The 25634-nt window shown below is 41.0% G+C and overlaps 1 protein-coding gene across 2 annotated transcripts in view; it reads right to left on the reverse strand.

Moving 5' to 3' along the window:
* Positions 1 to 225: 225 nt before the first annotated feature.
* Positions 226 to 25634, reverse strand: part of LOC132132967 (rab GTPase-activating protein 1-like) — a 78330-nt gene continuing 52921 nt past the window's right edge. For both annotated transcript variants that reach the window (XM_059545598.1, XM_059545597.1), the window contains 13 exons: positions 14124 to 14237; positions 13012 to 13086; positions 12581 to 12706; positions 12216 to 12359; positions 11821 to 11862; positions 11459 to 11587; positions 7222 to 7314; positions 6255 to 6365; positions 6032 to 6136; positions 5212 to 5295; positions 3437 to 3508; positions 2550 to 2747; positions 226 to 1467 (listed from right to left, as the gene is read on the reverse strand). In XM_059545598.1, coding sequence (XP_059401581.1) covers positions 1345 to 1467; positions 2550 to 2747; positions 3437 to 3508; positions 5212 to 5295; positions 6032 to 6136; positions 6255 to 6365; positions 7222 to 7314; positions 11459 to 11587; positions 11821 to 11862; positions 12216 to 12359; positions 12581 to 12706; positions 13012 to 13086; positions 14124 to 14237 — 1416 coding nt within the window. In that variant the 3' untranslated portion in view covers positions 226 to 1344. The remainder of the gene's footprint in view (positions 1468 to 2549; positions 2748 to 3436; positions 3509 to 5211; positions 5296 to 6031; positions 6137 to 6254; positions 6366 to 7221; positions 7315 to 11458; positions 11588 to 11820; positions 11863 to 12215; positions 12360 to 12580; positions 12707 to 13011; positions 13087 to 14123; positions 14238 to 25634) is intronic.

A 25634-nucleotide genomic window follows, 5' to 3' on the forward strand; every position in this document is an offset into this window, starting at 1 on the left:
ATATGTTAAAATCATTAAATCTTTTGTGAAGTTAGTTAAGTCTTGACAAACTTATTTTTTTTTTTATGTTGATGTTTTGCAAAAGTACCTTTAGCGCAGTTATGAAATCATAAGTCAGTCCAGGAAACAATTAGTAATGCTAAGACATACATTCTTAATGATTATTTGAAAACTCAAGAGATCTGGTGGAGCAGAGTCTCATAAAGAACGCACACCAGACCGGAGGAGATGTGTTCAAAGATTTATACTGAAATTTATGGAGGTTTACACAATGCATCCTACACTATTACCATGTCCACACGCATGTAATGCTGGGTAAAAGGTACATTTGGCATGTAATGATGAGACAGCAGTTTGAAATTCAGACAAAAGCAAATCATGAGTAATAATCTGTAGCACAGTACAATTAGGCAACATTAGTACAGTTACCAAAGTTGAAATATAAAATTAATCAAAACAAAAACATATGCTTTTTTTTATGTACAACCCAGTGCCTTAGAATGGCCTCATTTGTCTTCTTTAACAATGACAATAACTCTATCAAGCCTGATATTAATATAAATATGTCTGAAAGGTGTAAACACCTTCCTCACAGCGAGTCGGTTACACAGTGACTCCTGCGGATTCTTTACCTCCAGATGTGCTTCCTGTCAGTCATGATGAACCGCTACTGTAAAAGACCTTTGACCTCTCGCATACACGAGCAGACTTCACAGATCTGGTTGTGTATGGCTGTGCATATACATAATGCCTGTATCCCATCATATACCATTTACTTGATTTGTTAATATCAGAAGGGCGCCAGCTAGTGGTTTGAGGAGGAATCTAAATAAAAGTTGACTGTACAGTCTATGTACAGTGTGCTACCTACTTCCTGTTTTTAGTTTTCCTCTGAGAACCACAATGTTGGCCAACACACACATACACTGTACAATAAAAGCAGACCTCAGTCATACACATGCACATGGATCTACACATTTGTCCTTTTATTACAATAACGAAAGTCACGCGAGAACGTAAGCTAGTTTTCCGGCAGCACTCGTACCATCTGTGTTTGACTCAGACTCTGTGTTTGTGCAAGTAGTCTTGAGCAGGACAGCAGATAGAAATGTTAATAGCCCCTGACGCCCCAGTCTTTTGTTTAACATCTTCAGTAGTAGAAAGACTAGCGTCTTTTTCTTTCAGCAAGTACTTGTGTTTCAAATGGGGTAGCAGGTACCCTAGAAGGAAAGTTTTGTTTATACAAAAGGGCAAAAGGGAGAGAAAAAAAGGTTTGCACTGTTCCAGCTGTGGGGTGAGAGGAGATGTTGTGCTGGAGTGTTTCGTCTCTGGAAGTGTGTCCTGTTAGACGCTCTCTTTGCCTTGAGCTCCTGTGACCGTCTTGATGGAGGTTAACGTCCTGTTGAACCACGTCTTTTTGGCTGCTTGGACTTCGTTCAGAGCCAGACCCAGATGATGCTCCAGATCCTAAAGACAAGAAGATATTTACCTATCGGACACCTGATGTCAAATGCAAACTATCTAAAACAAGCCTCAGAAAATACTGGTGCTTATTTATTTAGGCTACTTACAACCACTTTAACCATTTTTATAGATGTGTGTGTGTATATATACTGTTCAAAGGTTTAGTAATATTTGTATTTTTTTTTTTAGAAGTCTCTTGTGCTCACTAATGGTGTTTTCACAACAACTATGTACTTAAAACGGAATGTTTTTCCTTTGTGTTTTTTAAAGGTTTTGCGTACAGATGACAACATTATCAGAACGATCCTTGTTCACGCAGATCCACGAAAACTACTGAAACTCTGTATTATTCATGTCAGGCCAGTAGATGGCGATGTCATTTGAAACGAAACACTACGCATCTGCGCACGTACAGATACCCTGCACACTGAACATGTAATAATCATGCATGATGTCATGATCCTGAGAAACTTGCACTTTGAAGCCGTTTTCAAAAGTTTGTATTTTCAGGCCCCCCAAAATATATGAACGGCCAAAACGCATAGAAAGTTTTCTGTTTTTAGTTGAGAACTGCGTTGTGTGAACTCACCTCGGGCTACTTTTATTTGATAAATATACAGTTGAAATAGTCACATTCTGAAATATCATTACACTACAAAATAACTTTTTTTTATTATTGGCGTATATTTTATAATGGAGATTAATTGTGTGATGCAAAGCTGAATTTTATAACAGGTACTTTATATTCAGTTATTACATTTCATATTGATTGATTGATTGATTGATGCTTTATTTGTCATTTCTATATGTTGCATAGAAAAAAATTGTGTTTCACATGTCAACAGAAGTTACGAATCCAACAGATTTGGCCATTTGTAACATTATTTTGTCTTTTAATCATAAACATTGAATGGACTGAAGAGACTGAACTCTCTTTTGCCCATTTGAAGGACTTTGAAATCAGTTTCTGTGAAAGAGCTATGAGGAGATGGAAGACACAGAACAGCCAAATACATGTAGTCTAGTGTAATGTGTGGTGACGTCTGGGCTCAGGTAGGTGCTGTGTCTTTGACTCTTTGTGGTACCTGGATCTTGCACTCGGCCTCCACCAGCTGTAGTTTGGTCTGCGCCAGCTCCAGCTCCATCTCTCTCAGCTGGTTCTTCAGCGCCTCCTTCTCCTCGTCTGTGTCCTCCTCACCGCCCTCTTTACGAGCGCTGAGCACCTTCAGACGACCCTCCTTACTGAAGAGAATGCTGCACTTCTCACAGCCCTCCACCTTCATCTGTACCAACACACACATCCACTCGTAACCCTTCAGCACAAGCCTGGAGAGCACCACGTTAAGCTGCTTTGGCTGATTACAGGCATAACTCCGTTCTCAATATCAGCGGGTTATTAGCTAAATAAATCATCCATCAGCAAAGCACTAGTGATAATGAGCAGCTGGATGTACATTATCTTGCTTATTACTACCAAATAAATAAAACACTGAAATGAGAGACATGAAACTAAAAGATCTGCTTAAGAAATTCAATTCAGTTTAGCATCAGTATAGTGTAGAATGACACGCCTGACCAATCCGAATAAGTTCAAATCAAACCAGGTTCAAGGTTTTTTTTGACTTTGTTGACAATGGAATCGAAGTTGTTTTTTCTTTATCAAAATCATAAACAGCCAGGAAAGGAAAAAAACAACAGTGTTATAAAAAGCAGAATTGCCCAAAATATCAAAACTGACCAGTGTATATAAAAAAAGCAATGCTTTCGATTGTAGTGTTTGCTGTCAGGTTGATTTTTTTTGGACTTCATTATGAAGTTTTGATGCCTGATTTGAATAAATAATGCTAAATTCTAGATTAAATCTTTTCTGTGAATGCTGTATATATTTATGACCGCATCTGCAAAAAAATCAAAGAATACATTTCTACATCAGGCCACTTTCTGCTGTGTGTGTGTTTGAGTCATCCCTCACCCGGATCTTCTCCAGCTCTCCTCTGTTGGCCGTCTGCTGTTTCTCCAGCCGCTCGCTGAGCTGAGAGCAGATCTGAGACACAAACACACAGAGGTCAAGGGTCAGCAGTGAGGCTTACAGTCATAAGATGAAGATCCAATCTTTCAATCAATCTCTCCTGTCACAGGATATCACATTCCCCGTGTCTGGATGTAACCCCAGCATCCTCTTACTGTAAGTGCATCATCGCCGTACAACTGTTCACCCTTGAACGATGGGGTTCATAGGTTCTTTCTCAACCTGACAGCAATCCTTCAGAGTTCGCTGTTAGATCTATGCAGCCTGCATATCATAATTTGGCGAACACCCTCCTTAAACATGCACTGATCAGCAGCTGATGAGAAGGGATGATGCAGGGTGACGTTCTGAGCCATGACACACTGATTAAAGCCCAAAGTATAATTCAGTCTTGACGTACACACACAGCTGAATCCATAGCCTTAGGCACTTGGCACATACACGCTAGAAAGATTCATTCTTTTGCAGTGCTTCTCCAGAAGTTACGATTAATAAAAATGTCTTCGTATTTAAACTAGAGATGCATGTCTCTCTAAACCTCCCTCGCACAAACAGACGTATACTTGACGTATTGAGCGTTACAGTGCATTAACGTTTCTCATTTACTGGTGACATCACTTCACTGCCATGCTGCAGATTTAAAGTTTGCTTTCTTATAACTCATCAATTCAAAATCTTCTACTGTTCACACACACTTCTGGAGTTATATTTGATTTTCCACCCATTTTATCGTCCATCAAACAAAAAAATGAGTTCTGATTACTTAATAGCATACTGTATGTCTCCTTAAGAAGTCATGATTTGAGACTCCATTCACGTCTGACTGATATTTCTTCTTGCTGGTTGACGCGCATTAACAGAAAGAATGTATCTACATTGAGAAAATGTCTGAGCTACTCATTCAGTGAACTAATATAAATGAATGGGACATATTTTCATTACACAGACGCTTTTGACACATTTTGCACTGTACAGCAATGTCAGATGTGAATAATGTATTTATTTGTGCAGTGACTGTAAAGACTTTTGAAATGATCTCGGCTTGAGAACATTTTATAGTAATGCTCTTTTATCCCTTTCTACGATCCAGCTTTGTGTTTTGTCAGCCTAGTCATCAGATGGCAGATGTGTTAAACCCTTCCTCCTCACACTATTCATTTCACACCGGGAAGCCGTCCAGCAGGATATCTGCAGGCCTTTGACGCTCAATGTGTGCTGTCTGGCTCATACAAGCAATAAGAGCATGAGTGTGTGTGTGTGCGAGAGAGAGCTGGTTCAGCTCAGAGGACACCATTATCACGCTCCACCATGAATCATGCTGTCAGCGGCCCATTAAAATGAGCTCTGCAGGGACAGCAGCTCAACTATTTTTACAGAGAAGCTCTCATACTGCACTGAAGGTACTACTTTCAGATCAGCCCTTCTCCATGTGAGCAAGCTGGTGGTGGACCAGGAGATTCCCCCTTTCATGTAAAGTTCTTTGAGTAGCCAGATAAGCGTTATAAAAACTATATAACAAATTATTATTATTATTATAACCTCTTTGGACATGCATGTTTACAGGAGCCTTTTGGTCTATTTACTGTTTTTTACATTCACAGTTATTTGGGGTTATTGGACTTCATTATAGTGACAGAAGTCCATTGGAATCAGAATGATTTCAGACTGTGTTTCACTGAGGACTCGAGGTGTGCCAGTCAGTGTGTGTGTGTGTTCACCTGTTTATATTCTCCAATGATGGAGCCGTTCTTCTTGATCTCAGACTCAGATTTATCCAGTTCTCTCCGACACATCTCCTTCAGCTGAAAACACACAGATACAGAGCCCAAGTTAAAAAGTCTGCTTCTTTTTCTCGTATAAAGAAATCGGTCATTTCACAATGATCCTATGTTTAACCCAAGTGGGGAGACATCTCTCCTGTCTGTGTCCACAGGGCGTCCCAGAGGAACCTCAGCAATCAACTCGAACCGAGAGTCTGAACGTGAACTCATTACAGGGTTACCAGGACCAACACTTCCAATCAGAAAAAAGCTTCTTCTTTTTTTTCTGCAAAGGCATTTAAACAATCCAATACAACTTAATTAATGGGATTATGTGTCCTTTTAAAAGTAGTTTCAATTCAGAAAACACCACACAAACCACAATTTACAATGTTTTACATACATTTAGCTTTAAGATCATGTGAAAAATCTAAAATGTATTATTGAAGTATATTTATATATTTTACATATATTTTGCTTTCAGGTGATGTGGAAAAAAATTATAATGCATTTTATTTAAAATGCTAAAATATTTTCATTATTTATTACATTGATTATTATTATTTATATATTTAAATGGGTGAACTGGAGTGGACAGTGAAGTAAAAGAAACAAATAATAGTTCAATGTTTCTGAACACCTTCAATACTGTGTAAAGAGCTGGAAACCCGGCAGACTTGAAGGAAAATACAAGACCGTCTCAATTTGTTGTTCAGTACACAACGTGTGTTATGTCATAGCTTTATTTCTATTTTGACTACTGCTGGAGGTGTCTGACCTGTGCTGACTCTTCCTCCAGTCGTCTCTTCTCATCTTCAGATTCCACCAGTTTCTGTTTAGTGATGAGAAGCTCTTTGTTGAGTGCGTCAGATTTCTCCTCAGCCTAAGGGAGAAGGAGACGCTGTGTTTTACTACACATACCAGAAGCCACAGACGTGTGAATGCAGACCTGCAATGAGGACAAATGTTTAAAATAGCGTCAAACTGCCTAGAAGACTCACGTTGTCCAGGTCTTTCCTCAGGGCGATCTTACTGCTGACCAGCTCGTGAGCTAAATCGTCATTTTCTTGCTCCAGACGCATGTTAGCTTCCTGTAGCCGCCGGTTTTCTCTCTGCAGAGCAGACACAGCGTGTGAATGTCTCGTGACAGTCACTATAATGGTTAACTGTGCTGGGAATACAAGGAAGCTTGGAGAAGAAACCTGATTAAAAATTGACCAGTTAGAGGGAAATATGTCAGAAAGCAATTAACACACTGACTGGACTTTCAGTCCCTTCGGCTATTGCACTTAAAGACACTTGGCCTGTTAAAAAGAGAGTGTGTGTTTATATTGTGTGTGTGTCTGTGTGTTAATGCCATACATACACATATATAGGCACAAATGACTGACATTTTTTAAGTGCCCATGAGGAAACGAGCTTATGAATCTTACAGAATTAAGTGTTTTGAAAATTTAAACATGTATAAAGGTTCCTGTGAGGGGTAGATCTAGGGTAACGAGATAGAAAATACAGTTTGTACAGTAGAAAACCATTACGCCTATGGAATGTCCCCATAATGAAAGGGATACAAGTGTGTGTGTGTGTGTGTGTGTGTGTGTGTGTGCGTGTAGATGTTCAACCATGACTGACAGTTCCTAAATGATCGAGGTAAATCCCCACGAGCTGGGCTCATCATCTCTGAGCCCAGCGGTGACCTCTTCTGCTCATTAGAAGCACAAAGCACACATGCTAATAGCACAAGATAAGGTTACAGGCATGGAGGAAAATGAGTTTGAGCTCAGCGCAGAGGAGAAAACTAGCTCTGATTGAGAAGGAGAACGAAATCTTAGATTATACCAAGATTAAACGCATATGGGCAAACGCACCTAATGCATCATTGTAAATATTCATATGCACGGTCATGAATTCAGATGTGTAAATCCCGGCAGAGACACACACACACAAACAGATGCAGGATGAATCTACCTCGTATCTCTCGATGGGCGCCTCCTGCTGTTCCTGCTGCTCTCGGATGGTGTGATATTCCTTCTCGTACTTCTTCAGCTTCTTTTGACTGATCTGGGACATACAAAAACAACACACAGAAGAGGGCATTGACACAGATGACAAAGTACAAACAGGAAAAAAGGTAAATCTCAGCCTAGTAAATGATTATGCATGTTATGTATAATTGCTCTGAGCAAAATGAAAATGAAAATGGAAATCTACACTTGACAGTAGGTGGAAATGCAGAAATACAGCAGTTACTGTTGTTATCCCAGTACACCTAGCAGTGCTTTTAAACTTGACTTTATTAGGCATCATACAGAAATAATAACAAAATGGGATAAAATATTTTCTGTAGTCAGCCAGTTCCCTTCAGATGTATATAAACAAGACAGCAAATTTTGCTGAAAGGTGATAAGTTTGCAGGTATGCAGGGACACAGGACGGTGTTTGGCATGGCTATAGCAATGTTAGCAAGGCTTAAAGCTAAAAATATTAGTGCTCATCTGCCTAAAGCTAGTCTGAGCTTCCGACAGCAAAGTCAAATATAGTCAAGAACTAGAAGTAACTGATCAAAATATAGTTATTTTGTGCTGGAAATCATTTTTTTCTTTAGGATGCACATTTTTTAGATGACACTGAAATTTCACAATTCTCAATACCAATTATGAAACTAAAGCAAAAACTAATACTAGTCCAATTAATATAAATCAACACTTTTCAAAATTGAAAAGTGAAGACAGTAAACAGTCAGCAAAAAGAAAGTAATTAAAAGTAATGACAAATCAATACTATTGAACAAAGATAGAAATAATTTTTTTTTAGGTAGGTCTAACATACTTAAGAAATACTGACTTAAATTTAGAATGATTCTTATTAAAGCACCTAAAATTATTCAGTCAAGAGTCAAGATATTTCTATATAATATAATAGACAGCAGCAGGTATATGATGCTGCTGATTTATGATCAGATTCACTATATTTACACATCTAATTTCTTAAACTGTTTACGTTTAAGACAAATGTCTGTGTTTACGTGAATAGTTGCAAAGGGGGCATTTTGACCGAATGTTGCATTTGTATTTGAGCAGTTTGGTACTTGTGCTGTTCAGACAGGCAGTCTTTTGCACATGCGTGTCAGGTGTGTGTCAGAACAGCATGCGCAAACGGGAACTAGTTCTCCTTCTCAGCTTACTACATTTTAAATCACTTTTAAATCAAAGTTTAAACTAGCATGGTTTATGTGATGACGCAGCACTGCAGTGCCATGCATGCAAAGGCAAACATGAACTTGCTGACTTCTACTCAATTTCAGTCTGTTTGGAAGGTGCCATGCTGGTGTTGGTTTCCATCCTATCAGCTCTAGGTCAGAATCTGCTCTGAAGTGGACCAGACTTGATGTCGATACTCAAGAATCAAGCTCTTACACAGCTAGACAGAATTACTTGAGGTTTTATGACTTCAAGTTCTTGATTTCGAGTTCACCTATCCAAATGCAACAAGACTAACCGCTAATTAACTGAACAGGATTTCCGTTCACTCTGGACATAAACACACACGCTGTGCCACATTTATCCACCTGCAGCTCAATACTACCCCATTTTCATCGAATGACCCAATTTGTGAGACTGAGTGTGTTTTGTGTGTACAGCACCAGTCATTTCTCCCCAGAACACAGTGTGAGCGAAGCCAGAGCGGCAGGTACATGCGTGTTTGTAAATGAGTTCTATTTAGCACTGCATTATATCTGACTAGATCTAAGACACAGAACCGGCTCTGTTCCATATATAATCAGTAATGCCCTCACAGATGAAATGAGATCCATATAAAGGCCCTCAATGTCAAGAGTAGTTCATCAGTCAGCGTGTTTTTCAGTGACACCCCGGGGAACAATTAGGCCTGGGTGCAGAGAAATGAAGTGTGTGTGTGTGTGTGTATCTGAAAGCACTTTTGATCGTGACTGGTGTGTGGTGTCAGTTTAACTGAGGCAGGGGCCATGGTGGGCCGCTTGTATTGAAATAACACACAAACAAAACCAAACTCAGTGGTGAAGGTGAGCTTTCAGTGTTGTGATGGGATAGCGTGAATGAGGAGATGAGAAAAAAAGGTTAGTTTGTATTTGGGGGAAAGTGATTGGGAGCCACAGGAAACTCAATCTGTCATGTTTTGACGCAGTGAGGAACTGATACAACAATCAAAAAAATTACAAATAAAGTCTCCAGGCAGACAGACAGATACAGTGGTGTTCAAAAGTCAAAATATGGAGATCAATATAGAATTTTAAAAGCTTGATCACTAAAAAATAACATTTTACTGTAATTAGTCATTACACTGAGCTTTCATTTGATGTGCTCTATATATGTGCATTGATCAATGTTTATATGTGAGTAAATAACTACATTAAATTTGTTAATCATGTAACGTGATCATGTCTCCTTAGAAGACTAAGATTAAAAACCACTGGATTCATATGGATTATTGTTATGATGTTTTTATCTACTTTTTGATATGTAATAGTTTTGGTTATGTGGACTTTCAATAGCTGTAAAAAATTATAAAAAGAAAAAATAGCTAATGGGTACTAAATAAAAACTAATAAAAACATATGAAGTAATATTTTAACAAAATAAACAGAAATGACAAAAGCACATAATACAATTACTTAAACAATTTAACAAAATATAAATAAAAGTTCATTTAAAATATTAATAAAAACTACACCAATGTGCATAAGTCTTAGGCCACTAGTATTTTCAACAACAACAAAAAACATGGTTTTAAGTCAGTTATTTCTATTTCTTCCTATAGTGTGTCAGTAGGAAATATCAGTTTACATTTCTAAACATTTCTTTTGCCATTACTTGTAATAATCCAGTGAGATTTTTGTTTGCACAAGGAGTCTGACAGCAGCCGGTGCTCCACACAGAGATCTGTCTGGATTAACATGAAGAAACAGAACAAACTGAGACAGACTCGACCCAGAAGAACTGTGGCAATGTCTCCAAGACACTTCAAGAAACCTGCCTGCAAAGCTTCAGTACTCTGAACAGTTTTAGCCACTAAAAGTGCTGTAAAATGAGGATGCTTTCAAAAATAATGTCATAAATTGATATTATCTAAATATTAAATATAACCTTAAAAAAAAAAGTATGTACATTCATAATGTAATGAAAAACTAAGTTTAATAAATAAATAAATGCATTAGGGGTAGATGCAAAAATAAGAGAACTGAGAGCTCTTCAGTGTCATGGGTCTCTTACTTACTGCTGCAGTGTCCTCTTCTGGCCCATCCAAATCATTACAACAAGACTTTTTACACCCCATAAATTACAAAATAGCATAGCAGATAATTGTAGATAAAGGGTCTATTCACACAAAAAACCTTCGGAATAAATTAAAATCACATTCACACCAGCACAAGAGATGGTACAAACACACCACTCAGCTGCTCTGTCATCCAGAAGTGCTTTAAGTGCTCAACTCTCTCTCTCTCTCTCTCTCTCTCTCTCTATATATATATATATTATATATATATATATATATTCTGGTATATATATAGTTTCTTTATGGAAACAGATTTGGAGAAATATAGCATTACATCACTTACTAAAATAGATGCTCTGCAGTGAATGGGTGCCGTCAGAATGAGAGTCCAAACAGCTGATAAAAACATCACAATAATCCACAAGTAATCAACATCACTCCAGTCCATCAGTTAACATCTTGTGAAGCCAAAATCTGCTTTTCCCAGGTAAAAAGTCCATTTCCTATTGTCCTCTAACTTAAAAATTCACATAACTGGACTGTTTTCACTTTTAAACGGTGCTTGAAATTTGTATATTTCTCTCCTGATTCAGATGAGATTACTTTTTCAATAGAGAAAAAAATATTATGCATGGAGGACTTGGATAAAGTTGATTTATCTTAATGACAGACTCATTTCTTGACGTTCTTCGATGTTTTTTCAGCTGTTTGGACTCACATTCTGACGGCACCCATTCACTGCAGAGGATCCACTGGTAGCAAGTGATGTAATGCTACATTTCTCCAAATCTGTTCCAATAAAGAAACAAATTCATCTACATCTACTTTGATTGCCTGATACAGATTACATTTTCAGCAAATTTTCATTTATGAGTGAACTATTCCTTTCTCTGATCGTCACATTAAATACATCAGTTCGAACTAAATAAACAGCCTGAACAAAGGCGGTTACCTTCATGCTGCATGCTAGCTCCATGAGCTTCTTGGCGTTCTCCTCAGAGCGATAGCGTTTGGGCACTGGCACTCGAAAGAACTTCAGCGCGCCCTCAAAGTCCGTCTGCAGCAGGTCGTCTTTAGATGTCTGTGGACAGACAGAGAGCTTTTCAGGAAATTCAGAAAATACTGCACCCTCATGTTGTGATCTTGAGTTAGTGATACTCAGGTGTGATAGCAGTACACCAATTATGTCTAACATCCTAGTAATAGCTGTAACCATGCAGATGAGACATGGGTGACTTGCAGGTTAATTTTCAGGAACAGCACCCGCTTGTCTCCTTAGTGAAGCATCTGAGAAAAAGATGAGCACTTCCTTACCTTCAATAATGAAAGGGCCACGTTGAAAATGACACTGATGCCCTGAAAGGAGAGAAAACAAGATCGGAAGGATCAAGTATCAATATCAAGTATATTTTCAAGCCCATATTACGTAAGTTTTATTATATTAGATAAAATGCTTAACCCAAGACAGAATCTTTAAAAATGGCAATCATATTAGCTGAACTTGGAACAAATTAAAAAAAATTTTTTGGTTTGACTGGATGTTGCTATATTGTCATGTTGAACTCAAAATGACAAAAGATGGTTTATAAATATATCAAAATAAAATGCACTGCATAAGGTAACAGCCCTAAACTATAAATTAAGAGCTAAACTAGGCAAAGAGACCATCAGGAAAATCTATTTGAAAGCAGGCAGGAATGAAATGTTACCTCACACAGCAGAAGGTCTATGATGTGAAAGACCATGTAAAGAGGGAACTTGGCTGTGAAGAGTGTGAGGAACCACTGGGAGGCGTACATGTGTGCTTCCAGACCCAGGTTCAGGAAGTGTGCGTACAGGTCTGGAATGCATTCCTACAACACACAGAGGAAGAAGACACAGATCGTACCGGTCCCAGATGCTGACTGGTCAACACAGCGATCCTGTCATATAAATAGTTTCAACAAAAGTACACTAGCCCTTTAAATGGAACAATTGCATGTTTAATGTGTGCCTTTATTTTTCCATTATTTTATAATCTGTCATTACTTGCCATCAGATATGTGAACTGATATTCTTAGTTTCTACCACTAACCTGCATGAGTCTCTCCAGCTGGAAGAACTTGCAGTGCAGGTCTTCGAAGTTCTGCTTGAAGAGCTCCCTGAGACCGTATTCAAACATGATCTTGACCAGCACGCTGAACGCCTGCTCCTCTGGCATCTACAGCACAAACAATCACTGATCCACTCACACCACATCAGGCTGCCAATCTCACACAACACTAGATGGCACTGCTGCAAATCTTAAAGGATGATGTCATTAGTGTAAACCAAGTGGAGGTTCCAGTCTGGGCACAAACAGCCTGTGTTTCCATCGACAGCCATTCAAATGCAACAGTGTAGTTTTTGAATTTAATATTTTGCAAGTGCAAACATACAAATATGAATTATATGAAATGTTTAATGTTGCAGACATCACTGGTTCAAACCGTTTTGCCTCAGGTGTCTGTGACATGTGACACTCACGTGTAGAAGCAACACAGCAGCCAGGAAAGACTGGCCTTGACAGTAACCAATTTCTTCATCGTACACAGAGTACGCCTGCGGGATGGAAGATACAAAATGTTTCAGTGAAATTATGGGTAGAAATGCTTATTATAATATTAAAAACAAAGACAGAAACATCAACTACGCAGTTTTGAAAATAAGGGTAACACTTTAGTACAGGGACCAATTCTCACTTTTGATTATTAGCATGCCTATTATTAGCAAACAGGGCCTTTTGTTGGCACATCTGAAGATGCAGAAGTGAGATTTGAGAGCTTGATGGAATACTTACAGATTGACCTACAATACCTCAGAAAACGGGGTTAAAAATGTGAGCTAATATTGTGACAATTACAAACTGTAGTGCTGATAAACTTTGTGAACTGTGGAGGGGGAGAACTGAATCACACTGTGTGGTCAATATGTAAAATCTATATTAATGTATGAATGATGGTGGTAACAGTCGGAGAGAGGGCTGGTGAATTATTAAGAGACACCCAAAGATGGAAACCCAACCATCAATCTCCTCGTTCCCCTCATCATTTGTGACTTTCACAGTAAACCCAGCGACCTCATTATTTCAGGGTGAAAATTTGAGATGATTTGAGAGTATTTTGTATTTATTAAACTGAACTTCCACCATGAACGTACTTGCGCTGGACTGTACAGTATGAATGAATGAAGGAAAGAGTGAATTAATGAATGAATCAATGAGTGAATTAAGTATTTTTACAGTATGAGAGACTATGTACAACTGTGTCAGCTAATATACATCCAATCAATCCAATATATATATCCATTCATCCACCTATATATGCATCTTAAGATTTATATACTCATCTACTTCATCCCTCTATAGCTAGATCCATCCAACCAATGATACATCCATCAATTTACCCATTCAAACATATCCATCCATCCACCTATCAACTATATATATATATATATATATATATATATATATATATATATATATATATATATATATATATATATATATATATATATATATATATATACACAGTATATATATGCAGATCTGAGCTGAACAGACAAATTGAAGGCATACGGCAGACAGGTCCTCTGCTCACCTTACAGATCTTATAGAGAGAGTCCTGCCCATCACCGCCCGTGTCTTTGAAGTAGTCATGCGCAGGAAACGTACGGTTAATGTCACGAGTGATGGCACTGTCTTGTGGAGATTCCTAATAAAAGACAAGAGAGAGAAACAGAGACATTTTACCATGAGGCACAGCTAATAGTCTGTGATGCCAAAATCTAAAAGTACATTGCAATATACAATGCGATGTAAAGACAGAGTGTGTGATTTCCATCCCACTATCAACACAAAACAGAAGTGCAAAAATAATAACAACTCCATTTGTCTTTGCACCAACAGAACATATCATCTCAAACTCTAGCCAACGGTTGAGCCAATGTTGTTATGTCAAGCTGGCTACCATTTGCTTTCATTGTACTGTATATATAGACAAATAAAGCACATGTGACTCCTGTCCACAAGAGTGCAGTGGATAGGACATGCCAAAGGACAAACACACATAGGGCAACAAGATCTGTCTGTTGGAACAGTGTGTTCTCACCCCCGCAAAGCAATGCGGACAAACCGTGGAGGACATGCAAGCAGGGGTGTGCTCAAGAGTGTGTCCTTCAGCATCACAGATACACAGAGAATGTTGAATACCCCACAGACTCAGCGTATGTGTATGTTCGAGTGTCAGAATTTGTAAGAAATTAGGCATACATCACAAACACCGAAAATACTAATGCATACTCAGAGTGTTTTTCATGATGGACCAAAACCATCCTGAGATCTTTTCTCCTCCATGCACAGCTCCAATGTCTGTTTTGGAGCTTGACAGCTCTTAGTCATTGTGTGTTTTTGTTATATCATTACATATATAGCAGGAGAGCAGATTACCCAAGTCTTTCAGAAACACAGATGAAAATGAATTTGTCCAAAAGCTTGGAACAAACATCTAAACTGTAAACTGGTAGCTGTGGCTCACTTCAGCCACTCAGAAAAGGACACGCGATGCAAATCGAACCAAGAGCAGTATCACAAGACTGAAAGAACATGTAAAATGTCATGACAAGCCCTTTGGGGGGTGCCATGAGGAAGATAATGAAAGCAAAAGACAGACAGGCAGACACACTCTGGAGGAGATGTTACATTACCACTCCACTGGGGTTCACTGTGATCCAATTTCAATCTCTTTAATTTAAACAAGTTACTTGGGATTGTACTGTAAGTTCCTGTGGATCTGAATTATTTAAGATGATGCTGAAAAGGATGGTGTGTAACTGAAGAAAGCAAATGTTCTAATTCTACTAAAGGGATGGCTTGGTAACCAAACAGTTGACAGTATCCATAGTACATTAACGGTTACCAACATTATTCAAAATATCTTCTTTTGTGCTCAACTGAATAAAGAAATGCGTACAGGTTGAAACAACTTGAGGGTGAGTCAACGACAGAATTTTAGTTTTTGGGTGAACTTTCCTTTTAAGATTTATGTAAGTGTGACCAAACTATGTCATTATGCAAACAATAAGCCTATTCTTCTTTGACGGCTATTCAAAAGGTTTTGTATATTCTCACAAAATAGTTTTAGGCAAGAAACATGATTTGGGTAGAAGGGGTTGCTAAAAACTAGCTCTGCGCCAACCCCTCAAAACTACTGGGCAGAAATCAGGAACTGCTTACATTTGTAGTCAGTATGATGTCCTCAACATCTAAAGTTTTCAGAACAACAACAACAACAACTCTCTCGATAGACAGACACAAAACTCTAGATCACATTAAACTAGATCGCTCCCTTAAAGGAGCTGTATGTAAGAAATCTATTTCAATTAATCATAAAATGGCCCTGATGTGTCACTAGACATTAAGAAATCATGTTCATTTCAAATACTTATATCACTGACAACAGTATTCCGGCCAAGATATTGTCATTTAAAAAGTGGACTTGCAGCCCTCAACTGATGTTGATGTTGTCATTTTGTGTTTTGGCCTGACGCGCCTCCCTCCACCTATCTACCAATCACGAAGTCGGTAGTGTTTCGGGATCCGTGTTGCCAGCTTTGCTGTAACCTACCCTAACTCCAGTCGGATAAAAATGTCTAATGTTACTAAATCAAAAAGACCTCGTTATAATTCAGAAATTCATTGTGACAAAGTCCGAAATAAAACCAGAATTTGTATTGGAGATGCTTTTGAAAGATGGAGACGGCTGAAAACGGAAAAGAATTTGAACACAGACGCCAACGTTGCTAATTTTCTCCTGGACAGGTAAGATTCATCTATGCTTGGCTAACTTGTACTTGATGTCAATGGACATTTCATATATTCATGACAATCGAACAAAGTTATGCATGTTTGTGCAAAGTAACATATCGTTAACTCACATGGACGTATGCTAACATTAGCAATGCATTATAGGAGCCCGTTTCTCTGTCATTATGCTGAGACACTGAGGAAAACTACATTAGCACGCCCATTATGGCAATTTGAAACGTAATTGAGACAGTAGCCTAATGTTACCTCAGTAAAAATGATTTGTCATTTGTTCATCACATATATCGTGGACTAAGTTACACATGCTGCAAGTTGACCTGTATGACCATTGCTAATGTAATTTAGTTACTCTAACAATATTTTCTGATGGAACTGAAAACAACCCTGTGATAGCCATTGGTGATATTTAAGTTGTCCCGCGTTATAATTGCTGTGGCAAATGTTTTGGTTATTTGTTAGCCTACTTATGACAAAAACTTTAGTACTTGTAAATTGATTTTTTTTTCTTATTGAAAAATAAGGAATTTTTATTTTGTTGTTTTTATTTGTTGTTGTTTTGTTTACATCTTTATGATTATACTGTCACATACGAGCATAAATCTTTACGATTATACTGTCACATACGAGCATACATCTTTACGATTATACTGTCACATACGAGCATACATCTTTACAATTATACTGTCACATACGAGCATACATCTTTACGATTATACTGTCACATACGAGCATAAATCTTTACGATTATACTGTCACATACGAGCATAAATCTTTACGATTTTACTGTCACATACGAGCATACATCTTTACGATTATACTGTCACATACGAGCATACATCTTTACGATTATACTGTCACATACGAGCATAAATCTTTACGATTATACTGTCACATACGAGCATACATCTTTACGATTATACTGTCACATACGAGCATAAATCTTTACGATTATACTGTCACATACGAGCATACATCTTTACGATTATACTGTCACATACGAGCATACATCTTTACGATTATGTCACATACGAGCATACATCTTTACGATTATACTGTCACATACGAGCATAAATCTTTACGATTTTACTGTCACATACGAGCATACATCTTTACGATTATACTGTCACATACGAGCATACATCTTTACGATTACACTGTCACATACGAGCATAAATCTTTACGATTATACTGTCACATACGAGCATAAATCTTTACGATTATACTGTCACATACGAGCATACATCTTTACGATTATACTGTCACATACGAGCATAAATCTTTACGATTACACTGTCACATACGAGCATAAATCTTTACGATTTTACTGTCACATACGAGCATACATCTTTACGATTATACTGTCACATACGAGCATACATCTTTACGATTACACTGTCACATACGAGCATAAATCTTTACGATTTTACTGTCACATACGAGCATACATCTTTACGATTATACTGTCACATACGAGCATAAATCTTTACGATTTTACTGTCACATACGAGCATACATCTTTACGATTTTACTGTCACATACGAGCATACATCTTTACGATTACACTGTCACATATGAGCATAAATCTTTACGATTTTACTGTCACATACGAGCATACATCTTTACGATTATACTGTCACATACGAGCATAAATCTTTACGATTACACTGTCACATACGAGCATAAATCTTTACGATTATACTGTCACATACGAGCATACATCTTTACGATTATAGTTAACTAATGACAATTTGTAATTTTTTAAAATACATAATTACTTATCAAAATAGCTCTCATGAAGCATAAACATAATTAACAGAAAAAAAACTTACTGTGTATGTCTGTTCGTCACTTGCCATTGGAAACTCATTGAAGCAGCCTACGTTTCTGCTGAATCCTGCAGCTTATCTGGCAACCTCGAGTCAGGGGGTAGGGGGAGGGGATATACCGCTCTACAGTATTTTTATAGTGATTGCAGTACCAGTTTTGGCCACAATCCTACATACGGCTCCTTTAATGTTTGTGAGCGTCTGGAGCTGCAGACGGCTGATGGACACCTGGTCCTATTTCTGTCACACTTTATTTCCCCATCCATTATTGCACACATTACATCAAAGCCAGCTTGTGATAGCACAAAAATGCTGAATTCAATTACTCAGTCAAAGTGCAAAGGAATGCCCCATGTTTATTTCTGGCCCTGTTATATAGTAACAACAGTCAGTTATGTTGCTCCAGCCATCCTTAAACTAGTTGATGAATCAGTCTGTCTTAAAAACAGCCCTTCACAGTATCAATTCAATTTACAACTCAAATTTTGGAATCAAAAGATTGGCAATGCAAAATATTACATAATGCCTGTAAGTTATTACTTACTACACAGTACAGCAAAGGCACTGCATGAGTTTCAGGAACAGTGAATATGATTAGTGGACTAGTGAGATCCTCACACAGATTTTTAACAACTTGAGGGTAAGCAAACAGTTTTGGGTGAACTATCCCTTTAAAGTGAGAAGCATTCTGAACTTCTTAATTTAAGTGATTATTAAATGTGCTCTCTAATATCAGAGATGCAAGAGGAGAACAGTAATGACTCATTACTGTACACCTAACACACACACACACACACACCTGCCTTAGCATGAGCAAAATCTTGTTTTTCTCAACACACCAAACATAAATCGTAATTGTGTTATATGCTTGAATACCATTATATTAACATATAAATGTCTTCAAAAATTAATGGCATTACTGTAATCAAGGCTGTATTTTGTGAATTAAAAATACAGTAAAAACAGGAATATTCTGAAATATTAATAACATTTCAAACAACGGTTTTAAAATAACATTTTAACATTTAATTTCTAGTGATGGCAAAGCTGAATATTCAGCATCATTACTCCAGTCTTCAGTGTCACATGAGCTAATTATTATTCTAATATAGTGATTTACTGCTCAAGAGAAATGTTTTTCTAATTATCATCATTGATGAAAACTGCTGTGCTGCTTAATGTTTTTGTGGAAAACATTTTTTTCAGGATTCTATGATGGAAACGTTCAAAAGAAAAGCGTTTACCTGGAATACGAATATTTTGTAACATTCCACATGACTGTCATTTTAAATCAATTTAATTTCTTTAAAAAAAAATTACTTGGCCTAAACTTTTAAATAAAGCCCTGCATTTCAGCCCGAGCCCGACGGGCCACGACTTATTTATGCCCCTAGGGCCGGGCTTCGGGCCAATTTTCACGTTATAGCTCACATGCGGGCCGGGCCTCGGGCCTTTTTTGGGTTATCCTTCTATTTATATTTTTAGATATTAATAAAAAAAAATGAGAAGTTGACGTCGACGATAGAAAAACAAACATAGACATTTCATAACATCATAACTTTCATAATCTGATAATTCAACCCATTATAATTATACTGACATGACAGTCTCACGCACGCACGCACGCTTTTCCGTCAGCGCGACCCAGGATTATACTTCACTTATATCCACTTATTGTAGTAGTAGCTGTTATAGGCCTCTAAATTAATGTATTAATCATAGCCTAGTTGGCCAACTAATAATTATAAAATGATGATTCATGCAGCGGCGAGCATTTCTGTGTCTGCACCTGTTGTTGCGGGACACGCAGGAAAGAAGAGAGCGCTGGCCGAGTTTGAAAACATTGTGGAGCAGGACAAGGATGACGACGATGAAGTACAGCAATACATGTACCTCAATCACAACATGGACGGTGATGGACGAGATGTGCTGCTATGGTGGAAACAGCACGAGACCCTGCTACCGCAACTGTCAAGACTGGCTCGCTCTGTGTTTAGTGTCCCGCCAGCAGCAGCAGCGAACGTGTCTTCAGCGCAGCGGGAAGAGTGATGGAAGAGAGGAGGACTGGGTTAAAACATTCCACTCTGGATGCTATTCTTTTTCTCCACGATGCTCTGTAAGAGACTGTTCTAACTTTTCATTTGACTGGACTTTATTTTCGTTTAACTGTTGGAAACTAATGGAAAAAAGAATGGACATGTTCTGTGGTGCATTTTTGAGGTAAGATAACCTGCAAGTTTGTTTTTAATTATTTTAATTTGTTTAGATTGTAGGCTATTTCTCATTTCGTTTGCGAGTGCTGTTGCGAGCCTGCCTCAGTATTTCAATTTTTTCTTATTTTACTCACTGTGGTTTAATAAATAAACATTTATTAAACTAACTGTCTGTGTGATATGCTTGAAGTGTTTTATATCTATGGATTTTATTGTAGCCAAGTAAAGTATTAGCGTATTTGAGAGGCTTAATTGATTAAATATGTTCTCTTACGAGAGCTCTCTCGTACGGGCTCTCTCGTACGGGCGAATGCTCGTGTTGGCCGCGACAAGTCTCGGCCGCGAGTGGTTTGCACCAGCGCCCCCCCTCTCGTTCCCGGCTGGATGGTATTTCCCTTTCGGATGAGCGTACTTCTCACTTCACGAAGCTTCACGAAGAGGTGGCGAAGGCTTGGAACGCTCCATATTCAGCGCGAACTCGTTCGTCTGTCTCACTAGCATTCTCCACACTGATGATGCTAAAAACAGGAACTACCAGTCACTTCCGCCGGTGGAACAGGCGATAGCGACGCACCTTTGTCCGCCCTCTGCTGGACGGCGGCAAAAGCGGTGTTGCCATCTAAAGCCTGCTGTGTGACGCTGCGTCTGCACTACTCGCGATGGCTGCTTCATCGAAGCGCAGGTGTACGAGTTCCACTGTGGCCGAGCTCTCACCCAAGCGCGCCGCTGTTTCAGTTCCAGGAATTGTGACTGTTTCAGCGTTTTCTGCAACGCGCAAGCCTGCACAGTTGCCCGCTTGCCTGCACACAAAAGCCGTTATCACAACAGCTTCAGCAACGCAGCTTGAGATTCCCGTTTTCGCTCTACCGGCATTCGCCCCGCGCCGCGGGGACCGCGGCAGAGGATTACGGTGAGGCCGGGAGCCCCCAAGGCATCCTAGGAAAGCCATCTATGCATGCTGCATGACGCTGCGTCTGCACTACACACGATGGCTGCTTCATCGAAGCGCCGGTGTACAATTTCCGCTGTGGCCGGGCTCTCACCTAAGCGCGGCGCTGTTTCAGTTCCAGAGATTGTGACTGTTTCAGCGTCTTTTGCAATGCGCAAGCCTGTACGGTTGCCCGCTTGCCTGCACACAAAAACCGTTATCACGGCTACCCATATATTTCCTGAAAAAGGTGTAATTTCTGGTGTCCCGGCCACGGCCGATGGTGCTATAAATGTAGTGATGATGCCCACTGCTCAGTGCCCATCTCCACATATAAGCACAGCCCTTCACACAGGGCTCGCGCCCATAAAAGCGACTCAAGTCGATCACGCGCACTACATAGTAGACGTGCCCACTCCTCAGTGCCCACAATCACTATGTCACACGCGTCATGTGGTTTCTGTAAAAACGAAACCCGTGCACGTTCGTCCGGCCACGTCCGATGGTGCTGTGAATGTAGAGACGATGCCCACTCCTCAGTGCCCATCTCCACATGTAAGCACAGCCCTGCACACAGGGCCTGCGCCCATAAAAGCGACTCAAGTCGATCGCGCACACTGCATAGTAAGCGTGCCCACCCCTCAGTGCCCACATTTACTATGTCACACGCGTCATGTGGTTTCTGTAAAAACAAAACCCGTGCACGCTCGTCTGGCCACGGCCGATGGTGCTATAAATGCAGTGACGATGCCCACTCCTCAGTGCCCATCTCCACATGTAAGCACAGCCCTGCACACAGGGCTCGCGCACCTAAGATCGACACAGATCGGTCGAGCGCGCCACATAGTAAACGTGCCCACTCACCAGTGCCCACATACACTATGTCACATACGGCGCATGGCTTCTGTAAAAATGAGGCCCGTGCACGACGCTCTGCACAGGCAGACAGCGAGTTGAAAGTGGTAAATGTGCACATATGCAGCCCACAGTTACTCGCAGACATATCGAGTCCCACGGGACCTGCTCAGCCTTCCCCCAGTCGGTTAAGCGCCGGGACGGGGTCGAGGAGGAGCGATCTGCCCGCTGTGATCAGCGCGCTCCCCGCCTCAAATGTGCAGCACACCCGAGCGCCGCCGTTGCCCGGTCAACAGAGCACGCTTCGCAGCCAGCCCTTAGCCATTCATGCAGATGCATGGTCAGCGCTTCCAGGGGTTTCGGATTGGGTGTTTATAAAGAGAGGGCATTATAAAGAGAGGCTACTCGCTACAGTTTTTTCGACGCCCTCCGCGCTTTTCAGCGCGCGTCGAAACTACGGTCAAAACATAAGTAGCACACATACTTCGGGCCGAAATATCAAAACTGTTGAGCAAAGGGGCTGTAGAGCCTGTGTCTCAAGCTCAAAGCGAGGGGGGGCTGTACAGCAGATACTTTCTGGTGCCCAAGAGAGACGGGGTCTCAGGCCCATACTGGATCTAAGGCAGCTGAACAACGCATTGATGAAATGCAGTTTCAAAATGCTTACGACCAGGAAACTCCTCGCGCAGATTCGCAGAGGGGACTGGTTCATGTCAATAGATCTGAGGGACGCGTATTTTCAAATACAGATAGCGTCAAACCACAGGCGATATTTGAGATTCGCCTTCGAGGGCCAGGCATACCAGTTTACAGTCCTCCGTGGCTCCTCGTACGTTTACGAGGTGCATGGATGCAGCGCTCGCTCCTCTCAGACTCAGAGACATGCGAGTGCTGGATTATTTGGACGACTGGCTGGTTCTGGCCCGATCACGAGCGGAGCTTTGTGAACAGGGCCGTTTTACTCGATCACCTCGAGAAGCTCGGCCTCAGTGTCAATTGGGCGAATTTGTTTCTGGGTATAGTTCTGAACTGATGATGGGCATTCAGCGCGCAGCGAGTTCTCTCCGCTGCGGCGCGACCGTGTCGCTCAAACACTGTCAGAAGATGCTGGGCCTCATGGCCTCAGCATCTCCGGCTCTGCAGCTGGGCCTGCTCCGCATGCGCCCCCTGCAGTTCTGGCTGAAGACGCGGGTGCCGCGCAGAGCATGGGCGTCTGGCCGGCTGCATCTCAAGGTCAATCAGAGCTGTGTCACAGCTCTGGCACCTTGCACAGCGAATGGTTGGTACCGATCAGGTGTAAGCCTGGGGACTTCCCCGAATGTGAAGATGGTGTCGACGGACGCCTCCACTTCAGGATGGGGAGCGCTGTCACGGGAATGGCTGTGCTGCCCGCTTTATGCTTTCCCTCCCGTCTCCCTCCTTCTGCAGGTGATAGAATGGGTTACAGAAACGAGATGTTCAATACTGCTTGTAGCAACTCTTTTGAGGAACCAACCATGGTTCCCAGATTTGATGCAGTTAGCAGATGTCGCCCCGTGGCCAGTACCGTTGAGGAGGGACCTCCTCTCGCAGGCCAGGGGCTCGATTTGGCACCCTCAACCGGAGTTGTGGTCCCTCCATGTGTGGGCGCTCAACGGTTACCCGCTGATCTCGCAGTGGGAGTGCTGAATACCATCACTCAGGCTAGAGCTCCGTCGACACGACGTCTGTATGCCTCGAAGTGGTCGGTGTTCTCCAGCTGGTGCACAGCTCGAGGATATTCACCCCTTAGTTGTGAGGTGACGGAGGTTCTCTCCTTCCTACAGGAGCTGTTGGATAAGGGCAGAGCCCCATCCACGCTCAAAGTTTATGTGGCGGCCATCGCAGCGTTTTCTGAAACAGCGCTCGGTCAGTCAATAGGAAGGAATGATTTGGTCATCCAGTTCCTCAGAGGAGCTAGGAGACTGAATCCTCCCAGACCTCCGTCAGTCCCTATGTGGGACCTCGCAGCGGTTTTGGAGGCCATGAAGGGTCCCCCTTTTGAGCCTATCCAATCGGTTAGCCTTCAGCAGCTGTCGTTCAAGACAGTATTCTTGTTGGCTCTCGCTTCGGTGAAGCGTGTGGGTGATTTGCATGCGCTCTCGGTGAGCCAGTCGTGCTTGGAGTTTGGGCCTAATGACTCAAGGGTCATACTCAAACCTAGGCACGGTTATGTGCCGAAATCCCTCAACACGCCGTTTCGGGCTCAGGTTATTGCCCTGTCTGCCCTGCCGGTGTCAGGAGAGGATAGACTCGAGTCTTCTTTGCCCTGTCAGGGTTTTAAGAGCTTATGTGTCTCGCTCTGCTGCCTTTCGGCAAACGGAGCAGCTGTTTGTCTCGTTCGGTGGACGTTCCAAGGGAATGGCTGTTTCGAGACAGACTCTATCCAGATGGATAGTTGACGCCATAGCGTTAGCTTACGCTTCCAGGGGCCTTCAGTGCCCGTTGGGCGTCAGAGCACACTCCACAAGAGGCGTCGCCTCGTCGTGGGCGTGGTCTACTGGGATCTCCTTGCAGGATATATGTATGGCGGCAGGTTGGGCCTTGCCGTCTACATTTATCAGGTTCTATAACCTGGAGGTTCCCGCCTTGCAAGCAAGGCTGCTGTCGGTATAGTCGAATCAGGGCCCTGAGGGGAATTCTGAGTTCATGAGCGCTATGCGCTGCGACTGTTATATGGGCAGTATTGCGTAAGACCCGCATTGCCACATTGGTCAGGCTTTGCCTCGGCTGTGTGATGTCATATTGCAGCATCTACGGATGCTGCTAGATATGGGACGGAGGGCTTTCCCTCTTTTCTGTCCTGGACTCTCTGTGAGTCCCTCAGGTGACTGTGCACTGTAAATCCTGGGCGTTGCTTCAGGTTTATTGGTGTGTGATCCCTGCGCGCACGGCGTTTTGCATTGGGTTCCCGTAGCGTCTTAGCTAAGACGCAGTACGAGAGAGCTCTCGTAAGAGAACGTACTCGGTTACTAAACGTAACCTCAGTTCTCTCTAGAAGAGCGAACGAGTACTGCGTTCTCTGCAGTGCGCACGATTCACTCTGGTTCGCTTCGGCGATGAAATAAATCAGGTGAGTCAGCCTTTTCGAGCTCCTTTTATAGGTTGGGCCACACCCGTTTCGGCGGGAAGTGGCAAGAAGGGCGCGAAACTTTTCCCGTAGCGTCTTAGCTAAGACGCAGTACTCGTTCGCTCTTCTAGAGAGAACCGAGGTTACGTTTAGTAACCGAGTACGTTTTAGGCTTCTTGCTGTCGGTTCGGCTGATTAACGTAAATCTTCATTTAAAAAAAAATGCTCCAAACATTTTTCTAAATTAACTTGATAAAGAAATGAAAAGAAACATAACACAAAACTGACCCCTTTTTTAATTGTTGCAATTGGGCAGGCTTCTGCTGTGTAATAAAATAAATAAATAAATAAATAAAAACACGGGCTCGTGTCGGAC

This window comes from Carassius carassius, chromosome 49 (assembly GCF_963082965.1).
Source record: "Carassius carassius chromosome 49, fCarCar2.1, whole genome shotgun sequence".
Lineage (NCBI taxonomy): Eukaryota > Metazoa > Chordata > Actinopteri > Cypriniformes > Cyprinidae > Carassius > Carassius carassius.